At 39.3% G+C, this 17924-nt stretch overlaps 2 protein-coding genes across 2 annotated transcripts in view; both read right to left on the minus strand.

Annotated features, from left to right (window-relative positions):
• NFXL1 (nuclear transcription factor, X-box binding like 1) overlaps positions 1 to 10454 on the minus strand; it is a 40087-nt gene extending 29633 nt beyond the window's left edge. Inside the window, exons 1-12 of the mRNA XM_072335998.1 lie at positions 10177 to 10454; positions 9329 to 9499; positions 8849 to 8958; positions 7616 to 7749; positions 6676 to 6854; positions 6361 to 6522; positions 6137 to 6237; positions 5194 to 5308; positions 4755 to 4879; positions 3678 to 3800; positions 3265 to 3355; positions 367 to 487 (exon numbers count right to left, since the gene is read on the minus strand). Coding sequence (XP_072192099.1) covers positions 367 to 487; positions 3265 to 3355; positions 3678 to 3800; positions 4755 to 4879; positions 5194 to 5308; positions 6137 to 6237; positions 6361 to 6522; positions 6676 to 6854; positions 7616 to 7749; positions 8849 to 8958; positions 9329 to 9499; positions 10177 to 10336 — 1592 coding nt within the window. The 5' untranslated portion in view covers positions 10337 to 10454. The remainder of the gene's footprint in view (positions 1 to 366; positions 488 to 3264; positions 3356 to 3677; positions 3801 to 4754; positions 4880 to 5193; positions 5309 to 6136; positions 6238 to 6360; positions 6523 to 6675; positions 6855 to 7615; positions 7750 to 8848; positions 8959 to 9328; positions 9500 to 10176) is intronic.
• A 1004-nt stretch (positions 10455 to 11458) lies between these two features.
• CNGA1 (cyclic nucleotide gated channel subunit alpha 1) lies at positions 11459 to 16755 on the minus strand. Its single transcript, XM_072336128.1, has 8 exons — positions 16628 to 16755; positions 15413 to 15540; positions 15068 to 15130; positions 14682 to 14711; positions 14420 to 14512; positions 13561 to 13668; positions 13315 to 13421; positions 11459 to 12876 (listed from the first exon to the last, which is right to left on the minus strand). The coding sequence occupies exons 2-8, from the start codon at positions 15526 to 15528 to the stop codon at positions 11459 to 11461; spliced, it is 1935 nt and encodes a 644-aa protein (XP_072192229.1). The 5' UTR covers positions 15529 to 15540; positions 16628 to 16755.
• Positions 16756 to 17924: the final 1169 nt, after the last annotated feature.

Genomic DNA, 17924 nt, shown 5'->3' on the forward strand with positions numbered 1-17924 from the left:
CATATTACATTTATCACAACCCAACTCAAATGCAGGCTAAGTAATCTTGCTGTAGCTCAGCAGAAAAGACTCTGTTTTTGTTTTCACTGTTGAGATTTTTAAGCAAACTTCCTTACAGAGGTACCAGAGATGACATGAAGAAGGGAACTGACTAGAGTCAGAAGTGCTCAGCAGAGCAAAATCTCCCCATAATGTGCTGAAGAAGAGGTGTCTTAAATGAAGGATTAGTACTTATCTCCCAATCCGCAAAGCAAAGAATACAAAAACTGACAAGCAATGTAAATTTTATTTCTTTTAAACTGCTATATTTTACTACTTTCTTTGAAGATTCATTAAATTCCACTAAGAAACTAGAAACACACTGACCTGCACAGCTGTTTACATTTTGGAGGCTTGATGGTGCGCTCTCTGCCACAGGGCACTTTAATAACAGTTTTTCCACAATTGCATTTCACATCTACAGTCTCTGGGCATGGATTACAACTACCTAAAATAAACACATTAACAGCACGATCATCTGAATAAACTACTGATTATAAACAATGGTAACCAATATAACTCTGAAATTGCACACGGTATCATTATCTTTCTCTGGTGATCTAAACAACAAATGGCTGTTAGTTTATTTCTGCTTATTCACTTAATTTATTTCAAATCCCTTTTGGGAAAGGCAATTTAATCATCATAAAAGAACAGTAATTATAATGTTGATTATGCTACCATTTGTTAACCGCTACCAAGTTTGAAACAATCCCACCCACTCCTTTTAAAACAAGAAGGCGGCATCATTAGAGCCCAACCATTTGGACAACACAAAGCTTAATACTGTCATTTACATTTCACTCTTACATACATTTGAAGTCATTTTTCCTCAGTATACAAAAGAAAAAAGGCAACACAGAAAAAAAAATGGCAGGATACTGCTTTAGACAACATTAAGAAATGTTCATTCTTTACATATAATTAATACTTCTTTGAAAAGATCCTCCTCGATTATAAAGTAATTCGTACTGCTAATGCAATGTATTTTTTAAAAAAATCACTAAAATCTCTGTTTTTAAATCTACAGCTCACCCACGCTATCTCTTCAAGTGCCAAGTGCTGTTTCATTACTGAGTAGTTAACAGTGAGAATACGCATCTTAAAATAAAAAAGGATTTTGGCTTACTGACCATGTTGCACCCGAACTTTAAAGAAAGCAATCCTTTGTAAGCATTATCAACAGCACAAGTTTTTAAGCAATTCTGACAGAAAGCTGCTGAAGAAAGAAAGGTTGAAGGCATACAATCTTTATAAATGGAGCCGTAAGATATAATCAGCGCACATAAACAGGTACTTTTATGAAACATACCAGGAGTCTGAAGTTACGTAGCCCTGAGTGACTAGCATGCATGCAGTTTACTTACAATACACTTAGAGCTTGTACACTGCTAAATGCCAAGTACTTATTATCAGCAGCTGTCTCTTAAAAATTCTGAGAACAGGTACCTTTTCAAGAACCTGATCTGGCAAGCTATTTCTAGGAGGTACACTATTTCCTCTAAAATCAGTGGTTGCTAAGATATAGCAGTGCTAACATGATCTGGTATTACAAACTGACAATAAAATATCTAGTAATAGCTTTCAGGGACAACAAAACTACTGAGGAGTAGGAAGAAACACACAAATATGTGCTTTTAAAGTCAAACCCATTGCCTCCATTAGAAATATTTCCAAATGCTGTGACAATAAAGTATCACAAATTGTTATAGGCTACAATTTGTTAGAGCATAGGAGCTAGTTAATCTTCTATATCTGATACTAAAATTATTTGCTTCACCAGGTATAAATTCTCACAAAATCAACATCACTTGCTTATTTATTAGTTAAAATACTTTAAAGTATTTATTTCTTTATAATTTCTTCTAGTAAAAATGTTAACTATTAGAAATCATTAACGTCACTTCTAGCTAGGTAGTAAGATGCAATCAGCAACAAGTACAAGCTAACTATTGATTTTAAGCTTACCCTGTAATGCAGCATGGTCTCCCTTAAGTTTTCCAACCATAATTTCATTCTGGTATTTAGTTATGATTTTGTTCTGTTATTTAGTTATGATTTTTTCACTGTGAGGGATGGTGAAGCACAGGCTGCCCATACAAGCTGTGGATGTTCCATTCCTGGAGATGTTCAAGGCCAACCCAGATAGGCCTTTGGGCAAGTTGGCCTAGTGGGAGGTGACCCAACCCACAGCAATGGGCCTGAGACTAGATGGTTTTTAAGGAACATTTCTACCCAAGCCAATCTACAATTGCATCAACCAGCTCAAACTAATGTAGAAAAAAGTAATCATTTTTTCTTCCTGACAGTACAAGAAGGGAAGGAACACAGTTAGTGGGGGGGGGGGGGGGGGAACATACCAGTCTGTGGCAATAGATTTAATAGGATGTTAAATGGGACAACCACCACATTTAACTTTCCCAATCCTTTTTAAGATTCACTACCACGAAAGCAAGATTGACTGAACAAGTTGTGAATTATTTTCTGAAGTGCTGCAATTTATAGTTCAGAATAGTAAAGTAAATTATACAGGCTATTCAGCTGCTATTTCAGCAGGGCACCAGTTTTTAGAAGGAAAACTGCTGAGAAAATAGCCCCCCCAGCTTAATCCCCTACCAAAAGAATGTCAAAGCAATTGGTCACGACAAAAGTGTCCAGGTAATTTTGGTATTTTTCAGGATATTTTTAACCAAGGTCACTGAATGGTGTAGTAAACTTCTTTTTGCTGTTGTTATCATTCACATATTCAGTAACAAGTCTTTCTCATCTGTATGTCCTTAATACACATTCAAGTTCCATCAACACTTTTTTTTTCAGACCACTCATATCACACACTGTATTCTAGGATTTTCAAATTCATCCAAACTTAACCAGCATTGTCATTTTTATATGTAGTTAGACTTTGTTATGCATATTTAGTGACCAGAGTTATTTAGGGAAAAGTCAAGCAATGCATTTTGAATTAAGTAGTTGGAAAGGGGACACAGCATTTTCAGAGGAACACTGCTAAGTAAAATTAGCAGGCAAAAATCCTGCCTGTCATTATGTAAGCCCAGGCTACAACCAGCACTGAAAGTCTTTCAAGCACTTTGCTCCCACAGAAAGCCCACGTGCAAAAGGGGAGAATTCATGAAGCACCACACAGAGTCATGCAAGCACTAAAGTAAGCCATGTTTTGTTTATTATTATTGTTTATCACTACAGAGATCCTTCACCTGTTCTTACCTCTGTGGCAGCCTGAAGGACATTTGTGATTTCTGCAACCGAGGGTCCGCCCACACACTTGATCACAAGGTGGACAGTTTCCAGGACAGCACTATTGAAACAAAACACTCTATGTAACTGCAAACTTCCAGTATAAATCTGTCCTCTTCTACCATCTTCCCCCACCCTCCCAGTACTTCTTGAAATATTATTCATGAAATTTAGTCAAATTTCCTCAAATCCATTTCAGAAATAGAAATATCAATAAAGTTGTTAAAAAAAACAATAAAAACCTCTCACATTTTAAAGTGGTCTTTTGATACACAAAAAAGCAGAAGGCTTCCAAAAACATTAGAACAGCTTAAGAGTTAATTAATAAATACATATTATTACCTAAGGAATACTTTTGCAACATACCATTTCCAGACGCTTACCTTTCTTCTGCACTGGTGCTTTTGGCAATCACGGATTTTAGTACACTTTGTCTCACATATGTAAGGCTTATGACAGGGCATGCGTTTAGTGTGCTTCCCACAGCGACACTGTTTTTCAACTTCCTGATCAGCAAGGTAGAAAAAGCAAGGTATTTTTAATACACAAGGAAAGGAAATAAAACAGATGCAAGAGGAGTGGGAAAAAAAAGATGTTCTACTACTAGCTGGAAAAAATATATTCATGGCCAAGTAATATTACAGTGCTCTATTACAACAGATGGTATATTTCATACTCTAAGATCAATAATCACTGTGGGATTTTGTGTCAGTACACTGCAACCACTGAGCTCTAGATGGCACTTCACAGTAAGACTTCAGCCTTGGTCTCACCAGGAGGATGGCCGCTTCAAGAGGACCACTTGAGAATGCAGTACAAAACATCAGGTGTAAATGCAAAATGAATTCATTCAAAAAACTACCTCACCAGCACAATAAATTCATCTACCATGTACACAATTTAAGCAGATGAGTGGCCTTTCTCTGACCTTCATCCCAGCTATAATATACTACCTACACATACTAACATCACAGACTCCAGCTCTGTAGTCAAGGCTGGTCCAGAAGAAACAATCAGAGCTTTACAGGCCAGTCCACAAAAGTTCCACAGATATTTAGGATTTTTAGATAGATAGATAGATACTAGATATTTAGCATTATTTATATTAACATTTATATATAATGGGATTTTTATTTATATATATAGATAGATAAGTATTAGATATTTAGTATTATTTTCTTACTAACAAGAAAACAGAGGTATGTAACAGCATTTTCTCTTTCATCGATGAAGAAATACTAAACAGAATAGCAAGGAAGTTCAAAGAGCTGGGGAAAAATTAAGCACCTTTCAGGGTGCGCTTAAGTTAAAATAATAATTACGGTAATAAAACATCTTTATCTCAGAAAAGTCACGGATTTTGTCACAGATTTCATTTTCCTCAGTAGTCTTGTAGCGTTCTGAAGATCGAGTGTTTGATAACACTATTGTATGTAAAACAGCTACACAGCTGGACCGACCTGTCGGCACGTTTCACAGGGACCTCGATGACAGCGCTGCAAACATTTATGGATGCCGCATTCTAAAACTTTGTCACAGCTATCACCACAGGTGGGCACATCTTCTGTACAAGGCAACGTAAACTCTAGATGAAAGAAGCACAGGCAAACATTAAAAAAAACAAAATTTAGAAAACAATGCATGCTGCAATGTGACTTCAAACACCAATTATCTATCTCGTTTTTGCAAAAAGCTTCTCTAGAAATATTCACATAGACAGTGAAACCCCTGAGGCTAAATCAAGCTCTGAAAGAGTGAAGCAAAAAGGTATGTTTCAGCTCTCACAGTTCACTGTAAGAACTTTTTTATGGACCTTGCACTGTTTAAGTAACCTAAACTGCTGACAGTCCAAGGCTGGATGATATTTCTTTAACTTATTGAGGGAAAAAAAAGTCTTACTTGATTTTCCACATGGACAGGACCTTTTCCCAGAACGAGGACAGCCTCCACAGGGTCCAGCATGACAAACTTGTTCACATGTGTGATTACCACAAGGCAAAGCTTTTCCACACACCTGGAAAAGTCAGAGAACTCAGGTGAATGCAATGTAACAGAATGACACATTAAGATAAAGCAATCCAAGAAAAAAAACAACAACAACAACAAATATGGATGCCAGATGTCTGGATAGAATTAAACTTTCTCAGCAATGAGGAGTGAATTGTAGCAACAACTTTGTTAACAAGCCTTCCATTTCCTGAGTTTGCCAAATGAAACCAATCACTCCTGCAGAAATCCTGACTCGAAGACGACTGTACACTGAAGGGTCAGTGATTCATAAAACAGCCTGAGCAGACACAGGCCTGTACTGTGGTAGGCTGCACGTAGCACAGACTTCAGGCCTGTGTGCTGCACACATCCCATGGACAGAGATTAAACTTAGCCAGTTAACAGCAACAGGTGAAACCACAGGCAGCTCCTACTCAGTGACAGTGATTATGCCAAGTGCTTGACCTTGCCTTTATCTAGAAGCGCAGTGAGAAGTTCTCACAGGAACATCCTTTCTGTTTGGCAGCAGTAGTGATTAATAGAATTGTTTTCTTGTAACAAAATCCTATACCAGTCTGAATGAGGAACACTTGCTATGGACAGGGCCTGCACAGCAAGTTGAACATGGATTCCAGGTAGGATTTCCACCATTTAAAGGGTCATAATATTAGTTACACTATTCTCTCTTTCTGTACAGTGTTAGCTCAAATAAATGTCATTTTAACTGATATTTTACAGAGTCTTCATCATTATTTTCATACAGAAATGTGTTTTTTCAATCTGTAATACACTTGAGTAATCAAATTTTATAAAGGTGCAAATGAGGTGAGGAAAGGCATCTTCGTGAACATACCTGCTCACACTGCCACTGAGGACTTGCACAAAGCCTTTCTGCTGTCTGCCTTCCACAGATGCACCGCTGTTTACTGACACGTGGACAAGGCTGACAATCACCTGCATGAAATCATAAGTTACAATGAGCATAGGAATTAGATTTTTTGCATTCAACTTGGAAAATAGTAGTATTTCTTCAAAAGTAAAACAACTGCTTTCTTGAAGCCTAAGGAGGTGGTCTACCTGAGTGACAGGGATTCTCACAAGCATGTTGTCCACACAGCAACATTCGTCCACATGGCAGATGACATGACCACTCCTTGGCACTGCACCTTCGGGGCACTGGTTTAGCTTTCCTACAGTGACAGGATGTTGAGACCATCTTTGGGCAAGGTGGACAGGGACCTAAGCACAGAAGAAAATCATTAATAGCTATTCAGCAAACGTATCCTTAACTTATTCTGAGAATTTTAAATATACTTAGCTTTAATTTAAAGTACAGTTATGCAACAACTACATAACTAGAGGTCAAATAATCAAGAGACACAATGAATTTACCTGGATGACACAGGAGCAAACATTTATGCCCACAAGGAGGTTTGAATTCCTTCTCACATATTTGACCACAGGAATGAGGTACCAGCCAGGGGTCCACTGTTGGATTCTCTACTTTTCCACAGTAACAGTAATACTTATTGGGAGTTTCGGACCGTTTGTATTCAAACCTACATTTTGGGCTATAAGAAGGGAAAACAGGAGGGAACAAGAAAAGCATTAGTTTTAATTATTTCAGTTTCCCTAGTTTGTTAACAGCCTACCAATTAAGATTCTTACAACTTGTGCAACCAAAAAAAGGGTATCTATAACAAACAATAAAGGTCTTGCTATGCATATCAGCTAGCCTTGATGGTGTCAAAAAATGCAGCATTCCTAAATGTTGACAGGAGAAGGTCTGGAGTTCATCAGCTCCACAGGCCCTACGCACTTTCAGGAGTGAACCACTGATTAGGGAGGCAATGCAAGAGGAACAAAGCAGCTACTAGGGAAAGACAACAGACAAGCAGCTCCTCAGATAAGCGCAGAGTCCTTAAATGGGCTATGTCATTATAATCATCAAATAAAATGTCTACTTGCTCATATCCACCATGTCTCTGAAGTGACTTCACTCATTTTACTTAACATTTAAACGATAACGATAAATGTTACCTGCATTGAAATGTTTAAACGTCCTGTTTTTAAGCACGGTGTATATAGAACTAATCTGTAACAAAGCAGGCATTGTTAACTTGCACAAAACTTGAGACGCTGCCAACCAATAACTCCATACCTTATTTCCTAAGCAAACCAGCTCGTCTGAGACCCTACACTAGAGTTTTTGAATCCAAGCAAGTCTTCTAAACGTTCTGATGTATGTGTTTGCATGCTGCCTTCTAAAGCAACTCCAGTGCACAGATTTCACAACAAAAGTACCTATGTAAATATATTATGGAGAACTCACCATGGCCATGGATAATCTTTCTTCCCAAAATCATCATCTGTCAAAGGAGATGACACAAGGAAAAGGCTGTCCTTGGCCCACTTCTGGATACACACCAGATGAAATATACAGAAGCATCCACAACAGCTCCAGACCTAAAGAGCGGATATAAGTGCCAGGTTGTTTTTTTTTTAATGAGTATTTTTTCCCCTCATTTCAATTGATGAAAATCAATACCAAAAGAAAAACAAGCTTGCTATTTTCCCATTAGGGGAAAACAAAAAAAAAAAACAGATTCCCAAAGGTAAATTACACCTGTTGTCATGTCAGAGTAATAGAGAAAGTTTTGTTGCTACAGATTCACATCCCTATTATTCTTGCTGCTTTCATCAAAGCTTATGGAGCCCATGTAGTCATAGAAATGCCCCTAAGCACATCTTTGGAGGTGATAAAGTGCTACCTCTTGCCCAAAGTGCAACTACAGCCACCTTAGCAGTTGCTTAACTTTAAGTCCTGAGGCCGCCTTGAAGATGGAGACTCCACAATCCCTTTGGGCAACCTATGTGTAGCACTACCTTTCCTGTATCTAATCTGCACCTTTCAAGCCTCAGATTGTGCCACTACCCTTTATTACACCATCTGTCACCACAGGACTGGCTTCAGTTTTCTTCACAACTTCTAAGTGGCCAGAGCCTGTAATCATATCATTCCTTCACGTCCTGTCGGCCAGACTAAACAAGCCCAACTCTAGCACATACCCCAGGTCTCTAAACATCTTGGTAAAAGTACTAAGAAGTTTTCCCTGTTCAAGTTTCAACAGTTACCTAAAAACATTAAGAAAAAGACTTCTTTACAAGAATGGCTTACAATATGGTCTTTTTTCAAAGAGCCAAAGAAGTATCATGCAAAAGAAGCAGCAAACATTTGTGAACTTTTGTTCAGCTTAAGAGAGCTGACTTTAATAGTATTCTCTCTCTATCACTAACCCTCTGCGGTTTCAGCACACTCCTCACTGCTAGTTCTGGAGGGATATACTATTTTGCTTAGAATATCAACCTGCTGCTGAAAAGCAATTTAAGTAATAAAAACACAGTTTTATGCCTTTGGAACCTCTCGCATGATGTGTTGAGTTGTCAGCTTACAATGAATGAAATATTTGGCAAAAGAAAAGCAGCAGATATTTCTTCATCCTTTTAATAATGTGAGACATTGCTACAAATTAAAATACTTGAAAGCATACCATGCAGTACTTACAGCTTGGTTCCTTTTAACTGAAGCAATGCAGATCAGACATGTCATAGCCCCTGACTGAAAAGCATCGTTCATGTACTGTCTTGTACGTTCCAGTTCACTTGCATCTCCATCTTTAATGTACAAAAATGTTTAAAGCCATCAGTAACGTTTGATCTGTTATTCCATACGTGTTGAGACCGTTGTAAGAAGTAATTTATTTCCTCTGAACAGAGGCCAGTCATACATTAACACAAAACCACACTATTAGAAGTACTTAAGAAAGCTGAAAAACTGTACCACTGGTTCTGCTGAACAAGGCAAGAAGCACAGCAAGTATGCACTGCTGGGAACAAGTATATTCAATATATCAGAAAGAAAGAAGTACATCAGAAAACAGCGTTCCCCCTCCGACTGTGCAAAAAGTCTAAGACATAACCAGTAATGCCATCTCTTCTATGCTTTCATATCCAAATAAAAGTCAATATACAGAAAAAAGCTTACCGGTTTGACTGGTGTAAACGGTAAATGTTTTTGCCAAAATCTTTCCTTGTTTTATTTCAGCATCTTCATCATCATCTTCTGATGAAGAACTAAACTGCTCCTCAGCCAGCTTTCTTGCTGCAGCCTGATTCGCTTTCTTAATTTCATCGAATTTCTTCTGTGAGGATAATTCTATTAAAAAAAAACAAAAACAGATTGTCACAATCTTAACCACTGTTAATTGTACCACTGCATCCAGACCTTCATCCTTTCAACTGTCCTTTTCTTAGAGAGTTCGCTTACTTTACATTTCTGAGGGTGCTATTCTGTTACACTTCCAATTCCACACAGGAAAATAGACACTACTTCTCCTTCTTTGCCGAGCATTATCCATAAAATTCACAAGGGGAATTACTATCTGCCGATTACTTGTGGCCTTCAGAGCTCCTAAAGCAGCTGCAGGTTTCCCACATCGGACCACACACGCCCCTCTTACCGCCCGACCCCTGCCCGCTGCCGCGCTCCCTAACAGCTGCTAGTCACATCGCAGCCGTTCCTCGAGGTTCACCCCACCGCTCGAAGGGCACCGACATCAGACACGTCGGGACAGCTCCAGAGCACTGCGCACACACGGGGCTCCTAGAGGGGGGAGAAAGGACCCGCGAGGCCCCCAACGGCCCCGCGCATCCCGGCCGCTGCCCACGCTGACCCCCGGCTCGCTGCCACCGGCAGCGGGGCTGGCGCCGGGCCCACCGCCACATGCGTCCGCCTCGATCTTCCAGGGCCCCGGTCCCGCTCTGGGGTCTTCCCGAGGCCAGGCCGAGCTGCTGGGCCCCGCCGGAGGGCTGACAGGGAGTAAGGGCACTCACCGCACGTCCCCTCGCCGCCGCTCGCCGCCGCCCGAACACACGCACCGCCGCGGCCGATAGGAGCAGAAGGCCGGGCGGCCGCCCCGGCACGGTTGGAGAGCCCATCCCCTACCCGGGCGCGACCCCGGCCCCGGCCACCCTGCCGCCAGGCCGCCTCCATCCCTCCCCGCCAGCCAGAGAAGGGCTGCACTCCTCACACCCCGACGCCTCCCGGCCGCAGCCGCCCCGAGGCGAGCTCTCCGCCCTCCCCGCCGGCTCAACCCCTCCGCACGGAAGCGGCAGGCGGGGGCCTGACTACAGCTCCCAGCGCTCCCCGCTCGGCAGCGAGGCGAGAAGCGTCGGGACGGGGCCGAGCGGTAGCTCGGAGGACTACAACACCCAACGTGCACCGCGGTGAGGCCTGCCCGGAGGTGCTGCCGGCTGGGGGGGGGCAGCAATGGTACCTCAAGGTGGGAGGAGGTGGGCCTTCGTGTGAGGGCTCTGTAAGCTCTGCAGTTAAGGGTTTCGTCCAGCAGATACATGCCGATAGGAATTAATAAAAGTTTTCAGATGGTAAAGAGCCTGAAAACGCTAAATAAGCTGCTAGAGCAGGAAAAGTGGCAGCTAGCAACTACAACTCATCACTGAAAGATCCAAGAGAGACAATGTGTGCAGTAGCCCCCCGTCTTTATTAAGACTCTGTATAATATTAGTAATTCCATAACATTTCTCTAATACAAAAACCTTAAACTCTTCAACAAAGATGAAAAGTGCTTCTCAAGTTCCTAGTGAGATACGACACAGCCCTATGGGATGCTGCTGCCATTAGATAAACCTAATTCTTTAGAAACAAAAATAAACAATTCTTTATGTAATAATATCCCATATTTAATTAATCGTACTTTAATCAGCAGATATTAAATTGTGTTTATTTATACATAAATTATTATCACGATTCATGCCTATATTCACTTCAAATAATACAATTACCAAACCTTTCCATCTTTCCACAAGAAGACATGAAGAAATGATTTAAGAACAGTCAGGAAGACCTTCAGTATTCATACACAAGTAGGCTACATTAGATGTACAAAGGTGTAACACAGAGAGTAAAATTTTATGTCCCGTCCTCATTCTTGATTCTTCTTACCCTTCCCTAAACCTGCCAAATATTTGTTGTTTTGGGGAAATTGGTGGTATTACCTCAAGAGATAATTTTTCATAAGTAAGTAACCATTGGGTCATACAAGATTAGAGAAAAACGTATTCAGCCCCATGGACCCTTAGTCCTATTGCCAGATTTTTATTCTGTTTTTGATGCTCCAAGTTTATCTGGGGATGGTTCTGCTTCTTCAAAGTCTAAGAATTCTTGCTCTATAACTGGCTTCAATATTTTCTCGATTTGTGTAAGTCTTTTTTTCAGTTTCTGTTGTGCAGCGTCATACTCAGCTAACAACCTGGCAAACTTGGTTTGTAACCTGTCCATTGATCCTTCCATATAAGCCACCTTCTCTTCCAGGTCTTTAGGATCACTTCCTAAATTTGCAACTTCAATGTCCAGCAATCCATCTTTCATGAGGATTTGTTTACCTTTTTCTTCCAGCATTGCCTTCGCATCGGGATACTCTGTTAAAGCCTCCATGAGATCATCTTTAGACAGACAGAACAAGTCTGAGTATCCGATACTTCTAATATTGGCTGTTCTTCGATTGCCAGCTTTGCTACCTTTGATATTAAGAATGCTTATCTCTCCAAAATAGCTGCCATCGCTTAGGACCACAAATTGTGTCACTCCATCATCAGCGACTACTGCAAGTTTGCCTTCTTTGATAATGTACATTTCTCGTCCAATATCTCCTTTTCTGCAAATATAGTCTCCAGGGCTGTAGACTTGCGGCTGGAGTTTCAGAACGAGTTCAACCAACAGGCCAGCTTCACAGTCTGCAAAAATCCGAACTTTTTTTAATGTTTCCAGATGAACGTTGATTGCAATCTCTGCTCTTAGTTTGTCCGGCAGATACTTCAACACTTCCCTTTCATCCACAGCCTTTTTGTTTGTCCAGAGATAGTCAAACCACTTTATAACTCTTTTTTCCATGTCTTTACTTACATTCCGAAAGTGCATATACTGCTTGATAGCATCAATCTTTGCTTGAAACTCTGCCCTGGCAGCATTCATGTTGGAGATCATAGAGCCGACATTACCAACGATGGTAGCAAAAATCAATACTCCAACCAAGAAGTCAACAACCACAAAGAAATACTCCGAATCCCGTACAGGAGGGGGTGTTTCACCAATAGTAGTCAGGGTCAGAGTGGACCAGTAGAGACTATAGACGTACTTTCTGGTCAGACGGGCAAATTCAGGGTGGGAAGTGTTGGGGTAGACCCATGTGTCAGCCCCAAATCCAATGGCTTTTGAGATCGAGTAATACACACAGGCATTCCAGTGAATAATAATCACAATGTACATGACAAGGTTAGAAATCCTGAAGATATTTGGGTAGTTTGTCCTTGTTTCTGTTCTCTGGAAAAATTCAAACATCCGAGCTACTCTGAGCAGTCGGTTTATTCTCAGTTCTGGGTAATTCAGTCCTAACTTAAAGTATAAGAGGTCAGTTGGTATGACTGACAGAAAATCCAATTTGAATTGTAGGGAGCTCTTATATTTCTCTTTAAGCTTTTGTTCTTCTTTCACTAGAAGACCTTGTTCCAGGTAACCTAAAATCAAATTGCATGTAAGTATTAAATTTTTTCATTTTCAACTGTTCTGTATTTACTGTCAAACCAAACGTGAGTTGAAACACATGTTGTGTGCAAGTTTCAGATAATGCATAATTTTCTTTTTAAGCAATTTCTCATATGTCCAAGCAGTCAGCTTAATGCCACCTAGTTCAGCTTAAGCTAAACTATACAGCTTTGAAAAGAATACGTTTTTCCTTTCACTGTTTCGGTATCTGATGAACATTTGGAGGAGGAAAAAAAATAGTAAGGAAGAAAGAAAACAACAAAACAGGCCATAGGAAGGGTGGTTAATGGGGGGAAGGAGTTAGAGCCTTGGGCTTTCAGTTCCATATTAGAGGTATCTAGCTCTGGGTGTGGTATAAGATTTTAAAATGAACGTATTAATAGAAAGAATGAATTATCAAGTATACATACCCGTTCTTGTCCGTACAAACATGTCAGCAATATAGATGATGTCAGAAACATAATCAACAATAAACCATACAGCTAAGTAGTCGTTCTGTAGCTCATCAAAACAGGCTCTGAGTAGGAAAAGGAAAAAATAAGTTAACATGAAAAGAAAATGAAACACTTGCATGAAATGACTGATAAATGAAGTAAATTTCCCATTAGGTATATATGTTACAGTTTGTCAGAAGTTTTATTAAAGGAGTACCTCACCTAGCAATAATCATAGTCCAGTTGTACATGACAGGCATCGTGATGCAGAACAACCAGTTGTAATACATATTTCCTGCTGGATCAATGATGAAAATATCTTTCTTCTTCCTGAGTGATAGGTAGAGAAAAAGAGCTATGAGAAACAACTGAATATATATATATATATATATGTAATAAATCTTGAGGAACAAAAAATTCCAGAAATAACTACTGTTAAATAAAAGGTCTTTATTAAAGCTACGCTTCCTTGAGTGAATGCAATAAAGCAATTGTATGAATATGCATGTTTAAATGAGACAAACTATACCTTCCTCACGGTGAAACATCTAGTTCTGAGCAAGGTCAGTTATCAGCACAATTCATATACAGAAACCAAAGAATATGAAAACAAATAAAACACATTTCTCTTAATTGGTCAAGAAATGATGACTTTTCCAAGAGCAGCAACAACAACAACAAAAAGAAAAGAAAAAGCAAGAGCTTTTAGGTCACAGCAAAGTTTACTTGTTTATAGGCGACAGTGACATGCGGAAGACATACTTTCCTTTAGTAGCACATCTTTTGCTGCAGAGCATTATCCAAAATATGTTGGATAATCAGAATCCACACTAGACCTTTTTCCTTTTGTGTATTTTTTTAGATCATTTCTATGCAGCGTATGTGTTGCCATTTGATTATCCACATAGTAAGATAAATCAGAACAATTCTGTTCCTGGGAGGACAACAGTATTCCATATACCAATCCACTAGAGAGTAAGCATCTTGTTTACACCACGTCTATGAATAAATTCTTTTTAGTTGTACTTAAAAATCAGTTTTATCAAACTAACATAGCAAGACCTAAATGCAAAATACTTACTCTTCATCCTTTTCTTTCTTCTTCTTATCTTTGTGTTTTTCCTTTTTTTCCTTGTTCTTTTGTTTTTCTCCATCCTTTTTATTTTCTGACTTGCTACAAAATAGGTTTACATTTTTGGTTATTACAGATTAAGCTGAAACATATTTGGAAAATTAAATGCCTCCGCTGGTAGCAAAAAGCAGTGCTCCAGCCAAGAAGTTAACAACAGTTAACAACCAAGAAGTAACATTCAAAAGCCCTTAAAGTAGATTTTCTGTCTTACCTCTTCTTTTCTTTTTTCTTTTTCTTCTCTCTTATGAAAAAGAAAATACAGTCGTTATTGTTTTTTCATTTAATTATTAGAATCACCTGAGTTTGTTAAGGATAAACCATTTTGCTTAGCTGTTTGGTCTTGAAATTTTTTCTTAATGCATTAATACAGAACTACTTCTATTTACAGTTAATACAATAACAATAGCTTTGCTATTGGGAATGATCTTAACATTTGATGGCTGTAAAGTTCAAATGTACGTGCAGTCTCTTTTGGGATTACTTGCATGACATAAATGCTTGTAAGGAAATTATTAGGCATTGATTATTCCTTTTCATTGCTGCTTAAGCACTTAGTAAAGCAGTACTATCACTTTTTGAAAATGCAAAGGTACTTACTCGTCTTTATTACTATTGTTGTTAATATTGTATTGTGCAAATGCTCCGGGTAGAAACCGTTGCCTGGAGAACAGCAAAACAACAGTTATATGTTACCTGCTGAAATTAAAGAAAAATATTTCCTCTACATTGTCACAAGCTGATTGTCACAATTTTAATTACAGGCTAAATAATCTATGCAAATATTTACAAAAAAGAATACATCACATCACTATAAAACTAATTTATTAATAGAGGGAGAAGAAAGTTAGATGAAAACAAATTATCTATGCTTACTTATTCCCAAATTATTAAATAATAGAAAAATAAACTACACACACAAGAATGAAATGGAATGAAGCAAACCTGGCACACCTGTTTTCCCCTTTCTCCGTCAGTCCAGAATCCTCACTGGTGTCTTGCACCACCACGCTGGGAATAATTGCATGGGAGTGATGGGTCTCAATTACTCCTACTTTCATGGTCAAAATTGTCTTAGCATGGGTAAGAGAGGAAGATTAATTTCAGAAAGTATCACAACACACCTCTTCCTTTTCTTTTTCCCCCTAAAGATGAGTCTTTTGTTTCCTTGCTTCCCCCCAAACTCCTAGCAGTTTTTCCCATTTCCTCTCTCACATGACATTCCCTCCAGATAAAGATGACACTGTGGGTGCTGCAGTGTGCTGAGTGATCAGGCAACTGAAAAGAATAGGACATTTTTTTGAAGCCTCTCTTGCTATTGCATTTGGTTTTGAACCAAAGACTCAGAAGCTTTCTCATGGAGATGGATAAATAGGCTCATGAACAGGTGACATCCTGAATCCTTAGTATGTCTGACATCTGAAAGTTACGATCTGATGACAGCAAGAATAGCTGCTGTAACTCAGAATTTGAAGACTGCTGTAAATCTTCTTACTTGCAGAGGATGTAGGATAAGCACATCTTATGTGCTTGTTCACGTCTGGTTTGTTTATCTCAATATTAAAACAAAACCAACAACAACAACAAAAATCCTGTAGGGTGCATAACTAATATATCATAAACTTTTAATCACTGAAGTAATTAACTTCTGCTGTCTCTTTGTCTCTTTCTACCATTATTCTTATGATTTTGTCAGTTACATCTTCATATCAATAAGATTGCTAATTGTTGGAGCATCAATGGCATCTACAAGTGATCTGCTCTTGACAGGGTCTTCAAAATAGATGCTATCCACTGCAGTAGCAATATCCCTATGCACATGAAATCAGAGTGTAGAGATTCCTGTAGCCCACAAACTGAGAAATAAGTGGCTGTTCCACTGGTAAATGAAGTAAAGTGCCATAGAATAAACCAGTCTTAAAGTAATTCCTTTCTGTAGCAAAGCACACAGCAAAAGAGAAATACAATGGTACAGCTGCAACAGAACTGTCCGATTTATCTGACTCGATAAACCAATGCAACTAAAAAATATTCCTATGCAAGAAATTGGAGAGGAAACCCCTGATTGAAGCAGCTGACAGACATGAATGATACATGTAAGAAATGATATAGAAATATACATTACTCTACAAAGCAGAAAGATAAATATTGAAGACTAACATCTGCTCTTTCAAGAATAGTCCTAAATATTGTCTAGCATTGCTCATCAGTCTTTAAATGCTCAACAGTAAGCATCAGGCCTAAAGTGCCACAGAAAAACACATAGTAAACATTAGGTCAGATTCACCAGCTGCCTAAAAGCTGTAACAGAGTTTTCACTGTCTTTCTCCAAGGGTAGGTTGTATTTGAGTGAGTGGAGACTGAAAATACACCAGGTTAAATTAAGCAGCTTTGTATCTGCTTACAGGTGCTCTGAAAGCTCTGTTAATGCTGGCACACAAAGCCCCACCCTGATTTGACCTATATCCTCTGCACAGCTCACAGGTATAAAACAAAGCTGTGTTCAGCCACTTCCAACAACTTGGCATCAAACAACTGTGAAAATAATCATCTCAAGGCAGGTCATGCCTGTAAGTGTACTCTGCATCAGTCCTCATTAACACTCCCAGTAACACTTTTTCTAGGAACTTGGTTTTCATGTTTATCTTTGCAAAAGGATGACAGCAAAATAGATATCTTAGACTTTGTGATATGCAGACATACTAACTTGCCCATGGGCTAAAAATTAGACAATGAGAAGTGTGGTGAAACAGATCATGTAGAAAAGCCACACCTATCCAGAATACGTAGCCTGGAGTTTGAGTAAAGTCTATATTCTGCAGTTTCCCCTCTTCTCCAGCTGAATAGGAATTTCTATGCATTTTTTTGCAAATAAACCAATTCCCCTGACTCCGTTTGTGTCTAACCAAAAAAGAACTACTGCAGGGTATTTGTGTTCTGAGAAAGCAGAATTTGCTGGGAGAGAAGAGTGGCTTTTTTAGGGCAGGACTGGAGAGTTCATATTTCTGAGGCACAGTGGGCTTTAAGTATGCTTCAAACTTGTCCATACATAGAAACTGGAAGCATTTACTATCCTGTAGACTCAAAGAATTAAATCCAAATCTCAGCTCAGGTGGCTGCTGCCCTAGGTTGTCTCTCTCCTCATATAGCCAAGGACACACAGCACAACAATATCTTTAAGTTCCATTAGTTCCAATGCACGCTGCTTGGAACCTTGAAATTGTTGAGTCTAAGGTGCAGAAATGATAATGCAGCATGTGCCCCATGCAAACTGAACAGACACAACAGGTCCTCCTGGTCTGGGGACTGCAGTCGCTTTGTCACAGCTTTCATACCACAAAACCCTGGCACTAAGAATGCCAGAAAATTCCCTATTAAACTCACTGGGCCCAGGGTCTCCCTTAAGGCATTTCTGATTACATTATAGAGCTTTTTCTAGCAAAATATTTCAGGCTGC

Source organism: Excalfactoria chinensis, chromosome 4, assembly GCF_039878825.1.
Source record: "Excalfactoria chinensis isolate bCotChi1 chromosome 4, bCotChi1.hap2, whole genome shotgun sequence".
In the NCBI taxonomy this organism is placed as follows: Eukaryota; Metazoa; Chordata; class Aves; order Galliformes; family Phasianidae; genus Excalfactoria; species Excalfactoria chinensis.